Source organism: Oncorhynchus gorbuscha, unplaced genomic scaffold, assembly GCF_021184085.1.
Source record: "Oncorhynchus gorbuscha isolate QuinsamMale2020 ecotype Even-year unplaced genomic scaffold, OgorEven_v1.0 Un_scaffold_1885, whole genome shotgun sequence".
Taxonomy (NCBI): domain Eukaryota; kingdom Metazoa; phylum Chordata; class Actinopteri; order Salmoniformes; family Salmonidae; genus Oncorhynchus; species Oncorhynchus gorbuscha.
The window spans coordinates 1-15,000 of NW_025746540.1; the positions used below are offsets into that span (position 1 = coordinate 1).

General features: G+C 43.4%; 1 protein-coding gene across 1 annotated transcript in view; it reads right to left on the minus strand.

Annotated features, from left to right (window-relative positions):
* Positions 1-11,341: 11,341 nt before the first annotated feature.
* LOC124024497 (dedicator of cytokinesis protein 1-like) overlaps positions 11,342-15,000 on the minus strand; it is a gene marked incomplete at both ends in the record, with an annotated part of 70,150 nt that continues 66,491 nt past the window's right edge. The window contains 2 exons of the mRNA XM_046338415.1: positions 11,342-11,425; positions 13,064-13,240. Coding sequence (XP_046194371.1) covers positions 11,342-11,425; positions 13,064-13,240 — 261 coding nt within the window. The remainder of the gene's footprint in view (positions 11,426-13,063; positions 13,241-15,000) is intronic.

Consider the following 15,000-nt stretch of genomic DNA (forward strand, 5'->3'; position numbering starts at 1 on the left):
ATCTACTCTGTATGAGTCCCCTAGACTAGGGAACGAGGTAGACATCTACTCTGTATGAGTCCCCTAGACTAGGGAACGAGGTAGACATCTACTCTGTATGAGTCCCCTAGACTAGACATCTACTCTGTATGAGTCCCCTAGACTAGGGGAACGAGGTAGACATCTACTCTGTATGAGTCCCCTAGACTAGGGAACGAGGTAGACATCTACTCTGTATGAGTCCCCTAGACTAGGAACGAGGTAGACATCTACTCTGTATGAGTCCCTAGGAACGAGGTAGACATCTACTCTGTATGAGTAGACTAGGGAACGAGGTAGACATCTACTCTGTATGAGTCCCCTAGACTAGGGAACGAGGTAGACATCTACTCTGTATGAGTCTAGACTAGGGAACGAGGTAGACATCTACTCTGTATGGGTCCCCTAGACTAGGGAACGAGGTAGACATCTACTCATCTACTAGGGAACTGACATCTACTCACCTGTATGGTCCCTAGACTAGGGAACAAGGTAGACATCTACTCTGTATGGTCCCCTAGACATCTACTATGGGAGGGAACGAGGTAGACATCTACTCTGTATGGGTCACCTAGGGAACGAGACATCTACTCTGTAGACATCTACTCTGTATGGGTCACCTAGGTAGACATCTACTCTGGGTCATGGGAGTCCCCTAGACATCGAGGTAGACACTCTGTATGAGTCCCCTAGACTAGGGAACGAGGTAGACATCTACTCTGTATGGGTCACCTAGGGAACGAGGTAGACATCTACTCTGTATGGGTCACCTAGGGAACGAGGTAGACATCTACTCTGTATGAGTCCCCTAGACTAGGGAACGAGATAGACATCTACTCTGTATGGGTCACCTAGGGAACGAGGTAGACATCTACTCTGTATGAGTCCCCTAGACTAGGGAACGAGGTAGACATCTACTCTGTATGGGTCGCCTAGGACCATTGTTCATTGTTGTTTTCCTTACAAATGATAATAACTTTGGACGTGTGTGTTCCTATCAAACTAAGTTCCTTATTACATGCTCATTATAGTATCTGTGCATGGTGTTGTCGTTTCTACTGTAGCACACCATAGAAGTAGTAGACTACACTACTACAACACAGCAGTAGTGTTGTCGTTTCTACTGTAGCACACCATAGAAGTAGTAGACTACACTACTACAACACAGCAGTAGTGTTGTCGTTTCCATTGTAGCACACCGTATGTGTGTACGGAGCATAATGTACTGAATTTACTGTTTTATTCACATGTTTTCAAGTACTGGTGACAAATCATGCTTTCCCGATTCTTGCATAGATTGCAATGGAAACATATGATGTGTGTACAATACCTTTTTCTTGGCATGTACTGATCATAAAGAGCTAAATGCTAAAGCAGTGTGACGCCATGTTTGTTGACATCATACAACGCATTCTGGTTGTCACGTAAATGTCTGTCAGACCAAAGACGTTATAACAAAACGAGATGAAGGGATGGTTCCCTCGACTGACTTAGAATGTAACTATCGTTACTCAGGGTTGCCAGTTCAGACCGCCCCATTTCAAGGAGTTTTACGTAGTTTATAATCTTCTCCTGTGTTTGCCCCCAATTTAATGATAAATCCCCTTCATAGTAATATTTCCTGCATCGTATCCCCCACGATACCTTCCCCCATTTCTACCCTCCATGGACTTGAAATCCCCTACAAATGAAACGAACTCTCCCACAAACCCCTATAAAATGGTTTCACCAAAATCTGGCAACCCTGTTTAGCTTTAGCGCTATGGTTAGGCTAGGCAGTAGGCTTTGTAATTTGGGGTGATGATCTGTGAGGGGAAAACATTTTACTTGCTTTGTAATTTGACAGAAAACTGTAAACGACTTGTCAAGTCATGTGTTCCGGTTCCTGTAATAAACATTGAAGATTTGCAATATGATGAAAAGCGGCCAAACTAAGTTCACATTTATTTTTAGGCAATGGGCGCAACCATCTTTGACTTTATTTATTTGCGTCTCATAGTGAATGGCATTCTGGGATTAGGGAGTTTTCGGTTGTCAAACATAAACCAACATGGCCGCCATCATAAAGAGCTGCTGTTAGATTAGCTGACACGCATTTATGTTTTTCTAAACAATGTCACACTTCTCCCATCTACTCACCAGAGATGTCGTACATTGTAAACAAGTCCAACTGTTAGGTCACCAATTTATGTTGTTGTTGTTGTTGTTGTCAGAGCATCCTGTTATTTAGACTGGTTTGATGCTTGCATGATGAAGTTCACATGTATCTTTTACAACCTGTTATTTAGACTGGTTTGATGATATTTATATTTAATAATTGATCTTTTACAATAAAAAGTGGAATAAGACCATTTCTTTCCCAGCAGTGAAAAACATTTCAGACAACGCTGTTTCAGACACGTTCTGTTGCATCATAACGTTCTGTTGCATCATAACGTTCTGTTGCATCATAACGTTCTGTTGCATCATAACGTTCTGTGGCATCATAACGTTCTGTGGCATCATAACGTTCTGTGGCATCATAACGTTCTGTTGCATCATAACGTTCTGTTGCATCATAACGTTCTGTTGCATCATAACGTTCTGTTGCATCATAACGTTCTGTTGCATCATAACGTTCTGTGGCATCATAACGTTCTGTTGCATCATAACGTTCTGTTGATGTTCCGCAGATCATGTTTGCGACGGTTTCGCTGCAGGGACCACTCAACAATGATCACAAACATGTGATCTGTGAGTCAAAGGGTTAGCGGGAGTGCAATGGATTATGGTCATTGTAGTTAAATCCATTTTCTGCTATAAACTATGTTGAATATTGGCCTGTTGGAAACCAACTCCCTACTCCGCGGCACAGTTCAGGAATCTGATTGATCTCAACAAAAAACTACAACTCAAACTACACGGCACAGTTCAAGGGATTATGGTCATTGGCGTTAAACGCCAGGGTAGTTTCTGCTATAAACTATGTTGAATATTGGCCTTTGGAAACTACAACTCCCTACTAAATGGCACAGTTCAGGACTGATCTGATTTATCTCTACAGAAACTACACATCAAGCTCACAGAAAACAAAAACAAATGGAATTCAAATCATTTAACCGACGTCGGTCAATTACTTGTTAAAAAACAAAAAATAACCGACATTTAATTTCATCGCTGAGCACTAGTGGGTGTGTGTGTGTGTGTGTCATAACCTGCTGAATTTCTAGTACACAACCAATTAGTGAACAACCACCACTAATGCACTAAAGCAGGCATGGAGCATATGGGTGTATCATTAGCTGAAATAACAAATGGTGTGTGTGTGTGTGTGTGTGTGTGTGTGTGTGTGTGTGTGTGTGTGTGTGTGTGTGTGTGTGTGTGTGTGTGTGTGTGTGTGTGTGTGTGTGTGTGTGTGTGTGTGTGTGTGTGTGTGTGTGTGTGTGTGTGTGTGTGTGTGTGTGTGTGTGTGTGTGTGTGTGTGTGTGTGTGTGTGTGTGTGTGTGTGTGTGTGTGTGTGTGTGTGTGTGTGTGTGTGTGTGTAGGCTGTGGATTCCCTGGAATAACAAAAAGCCCTGTTGTGTTTCTCTATAGATTGATACAACATTCCTGACACCAGGTTTCTATTTGGACAGTTAAAAAACGGAAGATTAGAGCTTGTTTCATTCCCCGCGGACATAACAATATTCCCAGGAACAAAGATGGTGTGAAAGAGAACAGGAGCGGGAGAGAGAAGGAAGAGAGGGGTGGGGGTGGGGAAGGTTATTGATCTCAGAGGCTGTGCTACAATGAGCTGATTAAAGCTCTGCCGTGTGTGTCGGTGTGTAAACACTCCCTCCAGGCTTTCTGAGGGCGCAGAGCAGGCAGAAGAACCCTGCTGTTATTTTACTCACCGATTTCATTCCAAACTATTAAAAGAACGCTTTAAAACTGTAGAATGTTTTAAAACTGTAGAATGCTTTAGAACTGTAGAATGCTTTAGAACTGTAGAATGCTTTAGAACTGTAGAATGCTTTAATACTGTAGAATGCTTTAGAAATGTAGAATGCTTTAATACTGTAGAATGATTTAGAAATGTAGAATGCTTTAGAACTGTAGAATGCTTTAGAACTGTAGAATGTTTTAGAACTGTAGAATGCTTTAGAACTGTAGAATGTTTTAGAACTGTAGAATGCTTTAGAACTGTAGAATGCTTTAATACTGTAGAATGCTTTAGAACTGTAGAATGCTTTAGAACTGTAGAATGCTTTAATACTGTAGAATGCTTTAATACTGTAGAATGCTTTAGAACTGTAGAATGCTTTAGAACTGTAGAATGCTTTAGAACTGTAGAACGCTTTAGAACTGTAGAACGCTTTAGAACTGTAGAATGCTTTAGAACTGTAGAATGCTTTAATACTGTAGAATGATTTAGAACTGTAGAATGCTTTAGAACTGTAGAATGCTTTAAAACTGTAGAATGCTGTTATACTGTAGAATGTTTTAGAACTGTAGAATGTTTTAATACTGTAGAATGTTTTAATACTGTAGAATGTTTTAATACTGTAGAATGTTTTAGAACTGTAGAATGTTTTAATACTGTAGAATGTTTTAGAACTGTAGAATGCTTTAGAACTGTAGAATGCTTTAGAACTGTAGAATGCTTTAGAACTGTAGAATGTTTTAGAACTGTAGAATGCTTTAGAACTGTAGAATGCTTTAATACTGTAGAATGATTTAGAACTGTAGAATGCTTTAGAACTGTAGAATGCTTTAAAACTGTAGAATGCTGTTATACTGTAGAATGTTTTAGAACTGTAGAATGTTTTAATACTGTAGAATGTTTTAATACTGTAGAATGTTTTAATACTGTAGAATGTTTTAGAACTGTAGAATGTTTTAATACTGTAGAATGTTTTAATACTGTAGAATGTTTTAGAACTGTAGAATGCTTTAGAACTGTAGAATGCTTTAGAACTGTAGAATGCTTTAGAACTGTAGAATGTTTTAGAACTGTAGAATGCTTTAGAACTGTAGAATGCTTTAGAACCGTAGAATGCTTTAGAACCGTAGAATGCTTTAGAACCGTAGAATGTTTTAGAACCGTACAATGCTTTAGAACCGTAGAATGCTTTAATACTGTAGAATGCTTTAGAACTGTAGAATGCTTTAGAACTGTAGAATGCTTTAGAACTGTAGAATGCTTTAGAACTGTAGAATGCTTTAGAACGGTAGAATGCTTTAGAACTGTAGAATGCTTTAGAACTGTAGAATGTTTTAGAACTGTAGAATGCTTTAGAACTGTAGAATGCTTTAATACTGTAGAATGATTTAGAACTGTAGAATGCTTTAGAACTGTAGAATGCTTTAGAACTGTAGAATGCTTTAGAACTGTAGAATGCTTTAAAACTGTAGAATGCTGTTATACTGTAGAATGTTTTAGAACTGTAGAATGTTTTAATACTGTAGAATGTTTTAATACTGTAGAATGTTTTAATTCTGTAGAATGTTTTAATACTGTAGAATGTTTTAGAACTGTAGAATGTTTTAGAACTGTAGAATGCTTTAATATTGTAGAATGTTTTAGAACTGTAGAATGCTTTAGAACTGTAGAATGTTTTAGAACTGTAGAATGCTTTAATATTGTAGAATGTTTTAGAACTGTAGAATGCTTTAATATTGTAGAATGTTTTAGAACTGTAGAATGCTTTAGAACTGTAGAATGCTTTAGAACTGTAGAATGTTTTACAACTGTAGAATGTTTTACAACTGTAGAATGCTTTAGAACTGTAGAATGCTTTAGAACTGTAGAATGCTTTAGAACTGTAGAATGCTTTAGAACCGTAGAATGCTTTAGAACCGTAGAATGCTTTAGAACCGTAGAATGCTTTAGAACCGTAGAATGTTTTAGAACCGTAGAATGTTTTAGAACTGTAGAATGCTTTAATACTGTAGAATGCTTTAGAACTGTGGAATGTTTTAGAACTGTAGAATGTTTTAGAACTGTAGAATGTTTTAGAACTGTAGAATGCTTTAGAACTGTAGAATGCTTTAGAACTGTGGAATGTTTTAGAACTGTAGAATGTTTTAGAACTGTAGAATGCTTTAGAACTGTAGAATGGTTTAGAACTGTAGAATGCTTTAGAACTGTAGAATGCTTTAGAACTGTAGAATGCTTTAGAACTGTAGAATGCTTTAGAACTGTAGAATGTTTTAGAACTGTAGAATGCTTCAGAACTGTAGAATCTTTAGAAACTGTAGAATGTTTCTTCCTGGAACTTTAACAAACACAGGTTCTGTGTTGTGTTCCGTTAGCATCACCTGGGAGGGGATTAATTTAGTTTATGAGGGTCCTCATTACCTACTGCACATGCAGCAGCTACTCTTCCTGCGGTACAAACACATGACAAAGTACAGAACAGTTATAGACAAGAGCAACATAAGATTTGACATAAAATTTGAAATAAAAAATAAAAATATAAGTTACAGCGCCTTCGGAATGTATTCAGATCCCTTTACTGTTTTCTACACTTTGTTACGTTACAGCCTTATTCTAAAATTGATTAAATTGTTCTTTTCCCTCATCAATACCCCATAAAAACAAAGCAAAACAAATGTACATTTTTACTCATTGATAAAAAAAGAAAAAAGGAAATATCATTCAGACCCTTTACTAAGGACTTTGTTGTATCACCAGTTTTGGCAAACTCCAAGCAGACTGTCATGTGCCTTTTACTGAGGAGTGGTTTCCGTCTGGCCACTCTACCATAAAGGCCTGATTGGTTGGGGGCTACAGAGATGGTTGTCATTCTGGAAGGTTCTCCCATCTCCACAGAGGAGCTCTGTCAGAGTGACCATCAGGTTCTTGGTCACCTCCCTGACAAAGGCCCTTCTCCCCGACTGCTCAGTTTGGCCGGGCGGCCAACTCTAGGAAGAGTCTTGGTGGTTCCAAACTTCTTCCGTTTAAGAATGATGGAGGCCACTGTGTTCTTGGGGACCTTCAATGCTGCAGAAATGTTTTTGTACCCTTCCCCAGATCTGTGCCTCGACACAATCCTGTCTCAGAGCTCTACGGACATTTCCTTCGACCTCATGGCTTGGTTTTTACTCTGACATTCACTGTCAACTGTGGGACCTTTGATAGACAGGTGTGTTATATAGACAGGTGTGTTATATAGACAGGTGTGTTATATAGACAGGTGTGTTATATAGACAGGTGTGTTATATAGACAGGTGTGTTATATAGACAGGTGTGTTATATAGACAGGTGTGTTATATAGACAGGTGTGTTATATAGACAGGTGTGTTATATAGACAGGTGTGTTATATAGACAGGTGTGTTATATAGACAGGTGTGTTATATAGACAGGTGTGTTATATAGACAGGTGTGTTATATAGACAGGTGTGTTATATAGACAGGTGTGTTATACAGACAGGTGTGTTATACAGACAGGTGTGTTATATAGACAGGTGTGTTATATAGACAGGTGTGTTATACAGACAGGTGTGTTATATAGACAGGTGTGTTATATAGACAGGTGTGTTATACAGACAGGTGTGTTATATAGACAGGTGTGTTATATAGACAGGTGTGTTATACAGACAGGTGTGTTATACAGACAGGTGTGTTATATAGACAGGTGTGTTATATAGACAGGTGTGTTATACAGACAGGTGTGTTATATAGACAGGTGTGTTATATAGACAGGTGTGTTATACAGACAGGTGTGTTATATAGACAGGTGTGTTATATAGACAGGTGTGTTATACAGACAGGTGTGTTATACAGACAGGTATGTTATATAGACAGGTGTGTTATATAGACAGGTGTGTTATATAGACAGGTGTGTTATATAGACAGGTGTGTTATACAGACAGGTGTGTTATACAGACAGGTGTGTTATACAGACAGGTGTGTTATACAGACAGGTGTGTTATACAGACAGGTGTGTTATACAGACAGGTGTGTTATACAGACAGGTATGTTATATAGACAGGTGTGTTATATAGACAGGTGTGTTATATAGACAGGTGTGTTATATAGACAGGTGTGTTATATAGACAGGTGTGTTATACAGACAGGTGTGTTATATAGACAGGTGTGTTATACAGACAGGTGTGTTATACAGACAGGTGTGTTATATAGACAGGTGTGTTATACAGACAGGTGTGTGCCTTTCCAAATCATGTCCAATCAATTGAATTTACCACAGGTTGACTCCAATCACGTTGTAGAATCATCAAGGATTATCAATGGAAACAGGATGTACCTGAGCTCAATTTCAAGTTTCATAGCGAAGGGTCTGAATATTTATGTAAATAAGGTATCTGTTTAAAAATATATATTTTTTTAATACATTTGCAAACCTTTCTAAAATTCTGTTTTTTTTTTGCTATTTCATTATGGAGTATTGTGTGTAGATTGTTGAGATTTAAAAAAAAAATCTAAACTATTTTAGAATAAGGCTGTAATGTTAAAAAAGGGTCTGAATACAATATATATAGGAACTAATAGACTATAAAAATAGTATTTACACACTATTCACATATACATATCATATTGTTATATACGGCCCAGCTAGAATCAATCTGTGACACAATGTTTTTTTAATCTGTTTTTCAAAGCCTAACTTGTATTTTTTTGCCCGAGTAACCTCAGGCAATTACCTGTTAGCTACAAGGCTTTTCACGCACGACAACCTGTGTCCCGTTCTCACCCTCGTCAGAGACATGGTCCTGCTGCAGTGGTTCTACTGGCCACAGGGCCTGTGTGTCCTGTTCTCACCCTCGTCAGAGACATGGTTCTGCTGCAGTGTTTCTACAGTCGTGACCACAGGGCCTGTGTGTCCCGTTCTCACCCTCGTCAGAGACATGGTTCTGCTGCAGTGTTTCTACAGTCGTGACCACAGGGCCTGTGTGTCCCGTTCTCACCCTCGTCAGAGACATGGTTCTGCTGCAGTGTTTCTACAGTCGTGACCACAGGGCCAGAAGGAAATGCCATGACACACGACACAGTGATCCCCATCCTCCCAGTTTATTGTTCAGACAGTAGGGAAAGTCAGGTTTTTATACCATATAGAGATACATATCAGTGGGGGCTGGTGGAGAGAGAAATCAGAGGACGGGATTACTGTCATGTGTTTGATACATTTCCATTCATTCCATCGCAGCCATTTACAATGAACCTGTCCTCCAATTTAAAGTGACACCAACCTCCACTGGTACCATTCTGATTGGTTGCCTAGATGCAGCTTAGTGTCCGTCTTAATTCAAACCGTTTAAGGTCCCGGGGTTTCTACTAAGATAATATGTGGAATTGTTTTAAGCAGCCTGGTCACCTGTGATACAAGTCAGTATTTGACGTCCCATCCATGTCTGAGGATGTCGGGAGATGATGTGGAAACCAGCCACTAGGGGGCAACAGTGAGCGCTGTTACCTTCAAGTAGGTTCTGGTTCTGTTAGTACAATGTGGACGGGGGTGGCGGATGGTCGTAAGCATCTGACCGGGAGACCCTTTGAACGGCGCACAATTGGCCCAGCGTCGTCCGGGTCAGTGGAGGGTTTGGGCCAGCCGGGATTTCTTTGTCTCATCGTGCCTCTTCACTGTTGACGTTGAGACTGGACAGAGGAACTCTGCCTAGAAGGCCAGCATCCCGGAGTCGCCTCTTCACTGTTGACGTTGAGACTGGACAGAGGAACTCTGCCTAGAAGACCAGCATCCCGGAGTCATCTCTTCACTGTTGATGTTGAGACTGGACAGAGGAACTCTGCCTAGAAGGCCAGCATCCTGGAGTCATCTCTTCACTGTTGACGTTGATACTGGACAGAGGAACTCTGCCTAGAAGGCCAGCATCCTGGAGTCACCTCTTCACTGTTGACGTTGATACTGGACAGAGGAACTCTGCCTAGAAGACCAGCATCCCAGAGTCATCTCTTCACTGTTGACGTTGATACTGGACAGAGGAACTCTGCCTAGAAGGCCAGCATCCCGGAGTCGCCTCTTCACTGTTGACGTTGAGACTGGACAGAGGAACTCTGCCTAGAAGACCAGCATCCCGGAGTCGCCTCTTCACTGTTGACGTTGAGACGGGTGTTTTGCAGGTACTATTTCATGAAGCTGCCAATTGAGGACTTGTGAGGCGTCTGTTTCTCAAACTAGACACTCTAATGTACTTGTCCTCTTGCTCAGTTGTGCACCTGGGCCTCCAACTCAGCCAGTTTGTGCTGTTCTTTGAAGGGAGTAGGACAGAACGTTGTACAAGATCTTCAGTTTCTTGACTTCATTTCTCAGAACAAGAATAGACTGACGAGTTTCAGAAGAAGGTTATTTGTTTCTGGCCATTTTGATCCTGTAATCGAACCTACAAATGCTGATGCTCCAGATACTCAACTAGTCTAAAGAAGACCAGTTTTATTGCTTTTTCAATCAGAACTACAGTTGTCAGCTGTGCTAACATAATTGCAAAAGGGTTTTCTAATGATCAATTAGCCTTTTAAAATGATAAACCTGGATTAGCTAACACAACGTGCCATTGGAACACAGGAGTGATGGTTGCTGATAATGGGCCTCTGTACGCCTATGTAGATATTCCATTAAAAATCTGCCTTTTCCAGCTACAATAGTCATTTACAACATTAAACATGTCTACACTGTATTTCTGATCAATTTGATGTTATTTTAATGGACAAAAAAATGTGCTTTTCTTTCAAAAACAAAGACGTTTCTAAGTGACCCCAAACTTTTTAATGGTAGTGTGTGTGTGTGTCTAACCTGCCATGCGATGAGGTCTTTCAGTGTGTGTGTGTGTGTCTAACCTGCCATGCGATGAGGTCTTTCAGTGTGTGTGTGTGTGTCTAACCTGCCATGCGATGAGGTCTTTCAGTGTGTGTGTGTGTGTCTAACCTGCCATGCGATGAGGTCTTTCAGTGTGTGTGTGTGTGTCTAACCTGCCATGCGATGAGGTCTTTCAGTGTGTGTGTGTGTCAGTCTAACCTGCCATGCGATGAGGTCTTTCAGTGTGTGTGTGTGTCAGTCTAACCTGCCATGCGATGAGGTCTTTCAGTGTGTGTGTGTGTCAGTCTAACCTGCCATGCGATGAGGTCTTTCAGTGTGTGTGTGTGTCAGTCTAACCTGCCATGCGATGAGGTCTTTCAGTGTGTGTGTGTGTCAGTCTAACCTGCCATGCGATGAGGTCTTTCAGTGTGTGTGTGTGTCAGTCTAACCTGCCATGCGATGAGGTCTTTCAGTGTGTGTGTGTGTGTGTGTGTGTGTGTGTGTGTGTGTGTGTGTGTGTGTGTGTGTGTGTGTGTGTGTGTGTGTGTGTGTGTGTGTGTGTGTGTGTGTGTGTGTGTGTCAGTCTAACCTGCCATGCGATCAGGTCTTTCAGTTTGTCCAGTTTCTCCTGGTCCTCAGGGTGATCCCCCTGATACTTCTCTGTGAAGAATGCCTGGAGAGAGGAGAGGAGAGAGGCGAGGCGAGGCGAGAGGGGAGGAGAGGAGAGAGGAGAGGAGAGAGGTGAGAGGGGAGGAGAGACGTGAGAGGGGAGGAGAGGAGAGGAAAGAGGCGAGAGGGGAGGAGAGGAGAGGAGAGGAGAGAGGAGAGAGGCAAAGCGAGACGAGAGGGGAGAAGAGGAGAGGGAAGAGAAGAGGAGAGAGGTGAGAGGGGAGGAGAGGAAAGAGGCGAGAGGGAGGAGAGGAGAGGAGAGAGGAGAGGAGAGAGGAGAGGAGAGGAGAGAGGAGAGGAGAGAGGAGAGGCGAGAGGGGAGGAGAGGAGAGGGAAGAGAAGAGGAGAGAGGTGAGAGGGGAGGAGAGAGGTGAGAGGGGAGGAGAGGTGAGAGGGGAGGAGAGAGGAGAGGAAAGAGGCGAGAGGGGAGGAGAGGAGAGGGAGAGGGAAGAGAACAGGGGAGGAGAGAGGCGAGAGGGGAGGAGAGGAGAGGGGAGGAGAGAGGCGAGAGGGAGAGGAGAGGAGAGGAGAGGGGAGAGAGAGAGGCGAGAGGGGAGGGAGAGGAGAGAGGGGGAGAGGAGAGGAGAGGAGAGAGAGAGGGGGAGGAGGAGAGAGGACAGGAGCGAAGAGGAGAGAGGAGAGAAGAGAGCGCAGAAAGTGGATAGGAGAGGATAGGAGAGAGGAGAGAAGGATAGAGGAGAGGAGAGAAGAGGATAGAGGAGAGGTGAGAAGAGGAGAAGGGGAGAGGTGAGAAGAGGAGAGAGGAGAGGTGAGAGAGGGGTGGGAAGCGGGGAGAGAAGATAGAGAGGAAAGAGGAGAAAGGGTGGAGAGAGGAGAGGACAGAAGAGTTGAGTCAAGTGGAGAGAGAGGGGAGAGTTGAGAGGGAGAGGGAGGGAGAGGAGAGGAGAGAGAGGAGAGGAGAGAGAGGGTGAAGAGGAGAGGAGAGGAGAGGAGAAAGGAGAGAGAGGAGAGGAGAAAGGAGAGAGAGGGAGAGGAGAGGGGAGAGGTGAGAAGAGGAGAAGAGGAGAGAGGAGAGGTGAGAGAGGGGAGGGAAGTGGGGAGAGAAGATAGAGAGGAAAGAGGAGAGAGGGTGGAGAGAGGAGAGAGGGTGGAGAGAGGAGAGGACAGAAGAGGAGAGTCAAGTGGAGAGAGAGGGGAGAGTTGAGAGGAGAGGGAGGGAGAGAAGAGGAGAGGGAGGAGAGGAGAGGAGGGGAAAGGAGAGGAGAGGGAGAGGGAAGAGAATAGGAGAGGTGAGAGAAGAGGAGGTAGGAGAGGAGAGAGGGTGAAGAGGGAGAGAGAGGAGAGGAGAAAGGAGAGAGAGGGGACGTCAGAACTCATAACAGAAACAATCTTTTGTCTTCTGTATGAATGTTGTATCTTCCTACATGGGGAAGACGTTCCAAACCACTATGATCAGATAGTTCAACCAAACTACGGTTATGTTTGGTCCACAGTAAATAACTAAAGCTGTATTCATTAGCTAAGTAAGGTAGACCCACCCATGACGACACACACACACACACACACACACACACACACACACACACACACACACACACACACACACACACACACACACACACACACACACACACACACACACACACACACACACACACACACACACACACACACACAGTACCTTCTCGTAGTTGGTGAAACCGCCCATGACAGCGGGGTCCACGATGCCGTTGAGCAGCATGGAGAGGGGGTTGATGGGAAGGTTGGAGTCGTTCAGGTGACGCTGCACCATGTTGCTGATCTTCTCATTGGTCAGTTGCATCGTCTCCATGGCATTCTCCAATGGGCTGATCTCCTCCTGAACACAGGAAGCAGGAAGTAAAAGAAGGTTATAAGTTCTGATTCATTTCAGGTTGAGGTCCATCTGTGAGTGAGAGACATTTTAACACCAATCTACAGACTAACAACAGGGACATTATAGGAAACGGCTACCTGAGGGGTTCTGATTCTACAGAACTAACAACAGGGACATTATAGGCAACGGCTACCTGAGGGGTTCTGATTCTACAGAACTAACAACAGGGACATTATAGGGAACGGCTACCTGAGGGGTTCTGATTCTACAGAACTAACAACAGGGACATTATAGGGAACGGCTACCTGAGGGGTTCTGATTCTACAGAACTAACAACAGGGACATTATAGGGAACGGCTACCTGAGGGGTTCTGATTCTACAGAACTAACAACAGGGACATTATAGGCAACGGCTACCTGAGGGGTTCTGATTCTACAGAACTAACAACAGGGACATTATAGGAAACGGCTACCTGAGGGGTTCTGATTCTACAGAACTAACAACAGGGACATTATAGGGAACGGCTACCTGAGGGGTTCTGATTCTACAGAACTAACAACAGGGACATTATAGGGAACGGCTACCTGAGGGGTTCTGATTTCTGAATCTCTGGGACAGACGAGTGATGACAATGGCAGAACATGTGTGGATTGTCTTGAGTAAATTACAGTTTATACATTCCCCCAACCTAAATGTAGAAGGATCTGTGTGACTGCCTGGCAGGGTGACAAATCTCCAATCTGCGGTGTAACCGGAGCCTGGCCAGCCTCTTTAAGACCGGCATCAGATGGAAGGATTTACAGAGACTATGGAATCTATTCGTTCTGGATTAATGACGTGGGAACATTGACTTTACATGTCAGTCACGATGTAACACCGAATCGTTCAGGACCCTGTTCCCACCTCATCTGGGTGACTAAATACCGTGGGTTCAGGACCTGCCCTGTTCCCACCTCATCTGGGTGACTAAATACCGTGGGTTCAGGACCTGCCCTGTTCCCACCTCATCTGGGTGACTAAATACTGTGGGTTCAGGACCTGCCCTGTTCCCACCTCATCTGGGTGACTAAATACTGTGGGTTCAGGACCTGCCCTGTTCCCACCTCATCTGGGTGACTAAATACTGTGGGTTCAGGACCTGCCCTGTTCCCACCTCATCTGGGTGACTAAATACCGTGGGTTCAGGACCCTGTTCCCACCTCATCTGGGTGACTAAATACTGTGGGTTCAGGACCCTGTTCCCACCTCATCTGGGTGACTAAATACCGTGGGTTCAGGACCTGCCCTGTTCCCACATCATCTGGGTGACTAAATACTGTGGGTTCAGGACCCTGTTCCCACCTCATCTGGGTGACTAAATACTGTGGGTTCAGGACCCTGTTCCCACCTCATCTGGGTGACTAAATACCGTGGGTTCAGGACCTGCCCTGTTCCCACCTCATCTGGTGGGACACAGACACACACTCACCGTGGAGACAGACCTGACGTGGACACACACTCACCGTGGAGACAGACCTGATGTAGACACAGACACACACTCACCGTGGAGACAGACCTGATGTAGACACAGACACACACTCACCGTGGAGACAGACCTGATGTAGACACACACTCACCGTGGAGACAGACCTGATGTAGACACAGACACACACTCACCGTGGAGACAGACCTGATGTAGACACAGACACACACTCACCGTGGAGACAGACCTGATGTAGACACAGACACACACTCACCGTGGAGACAGACCTGATGTAGACAC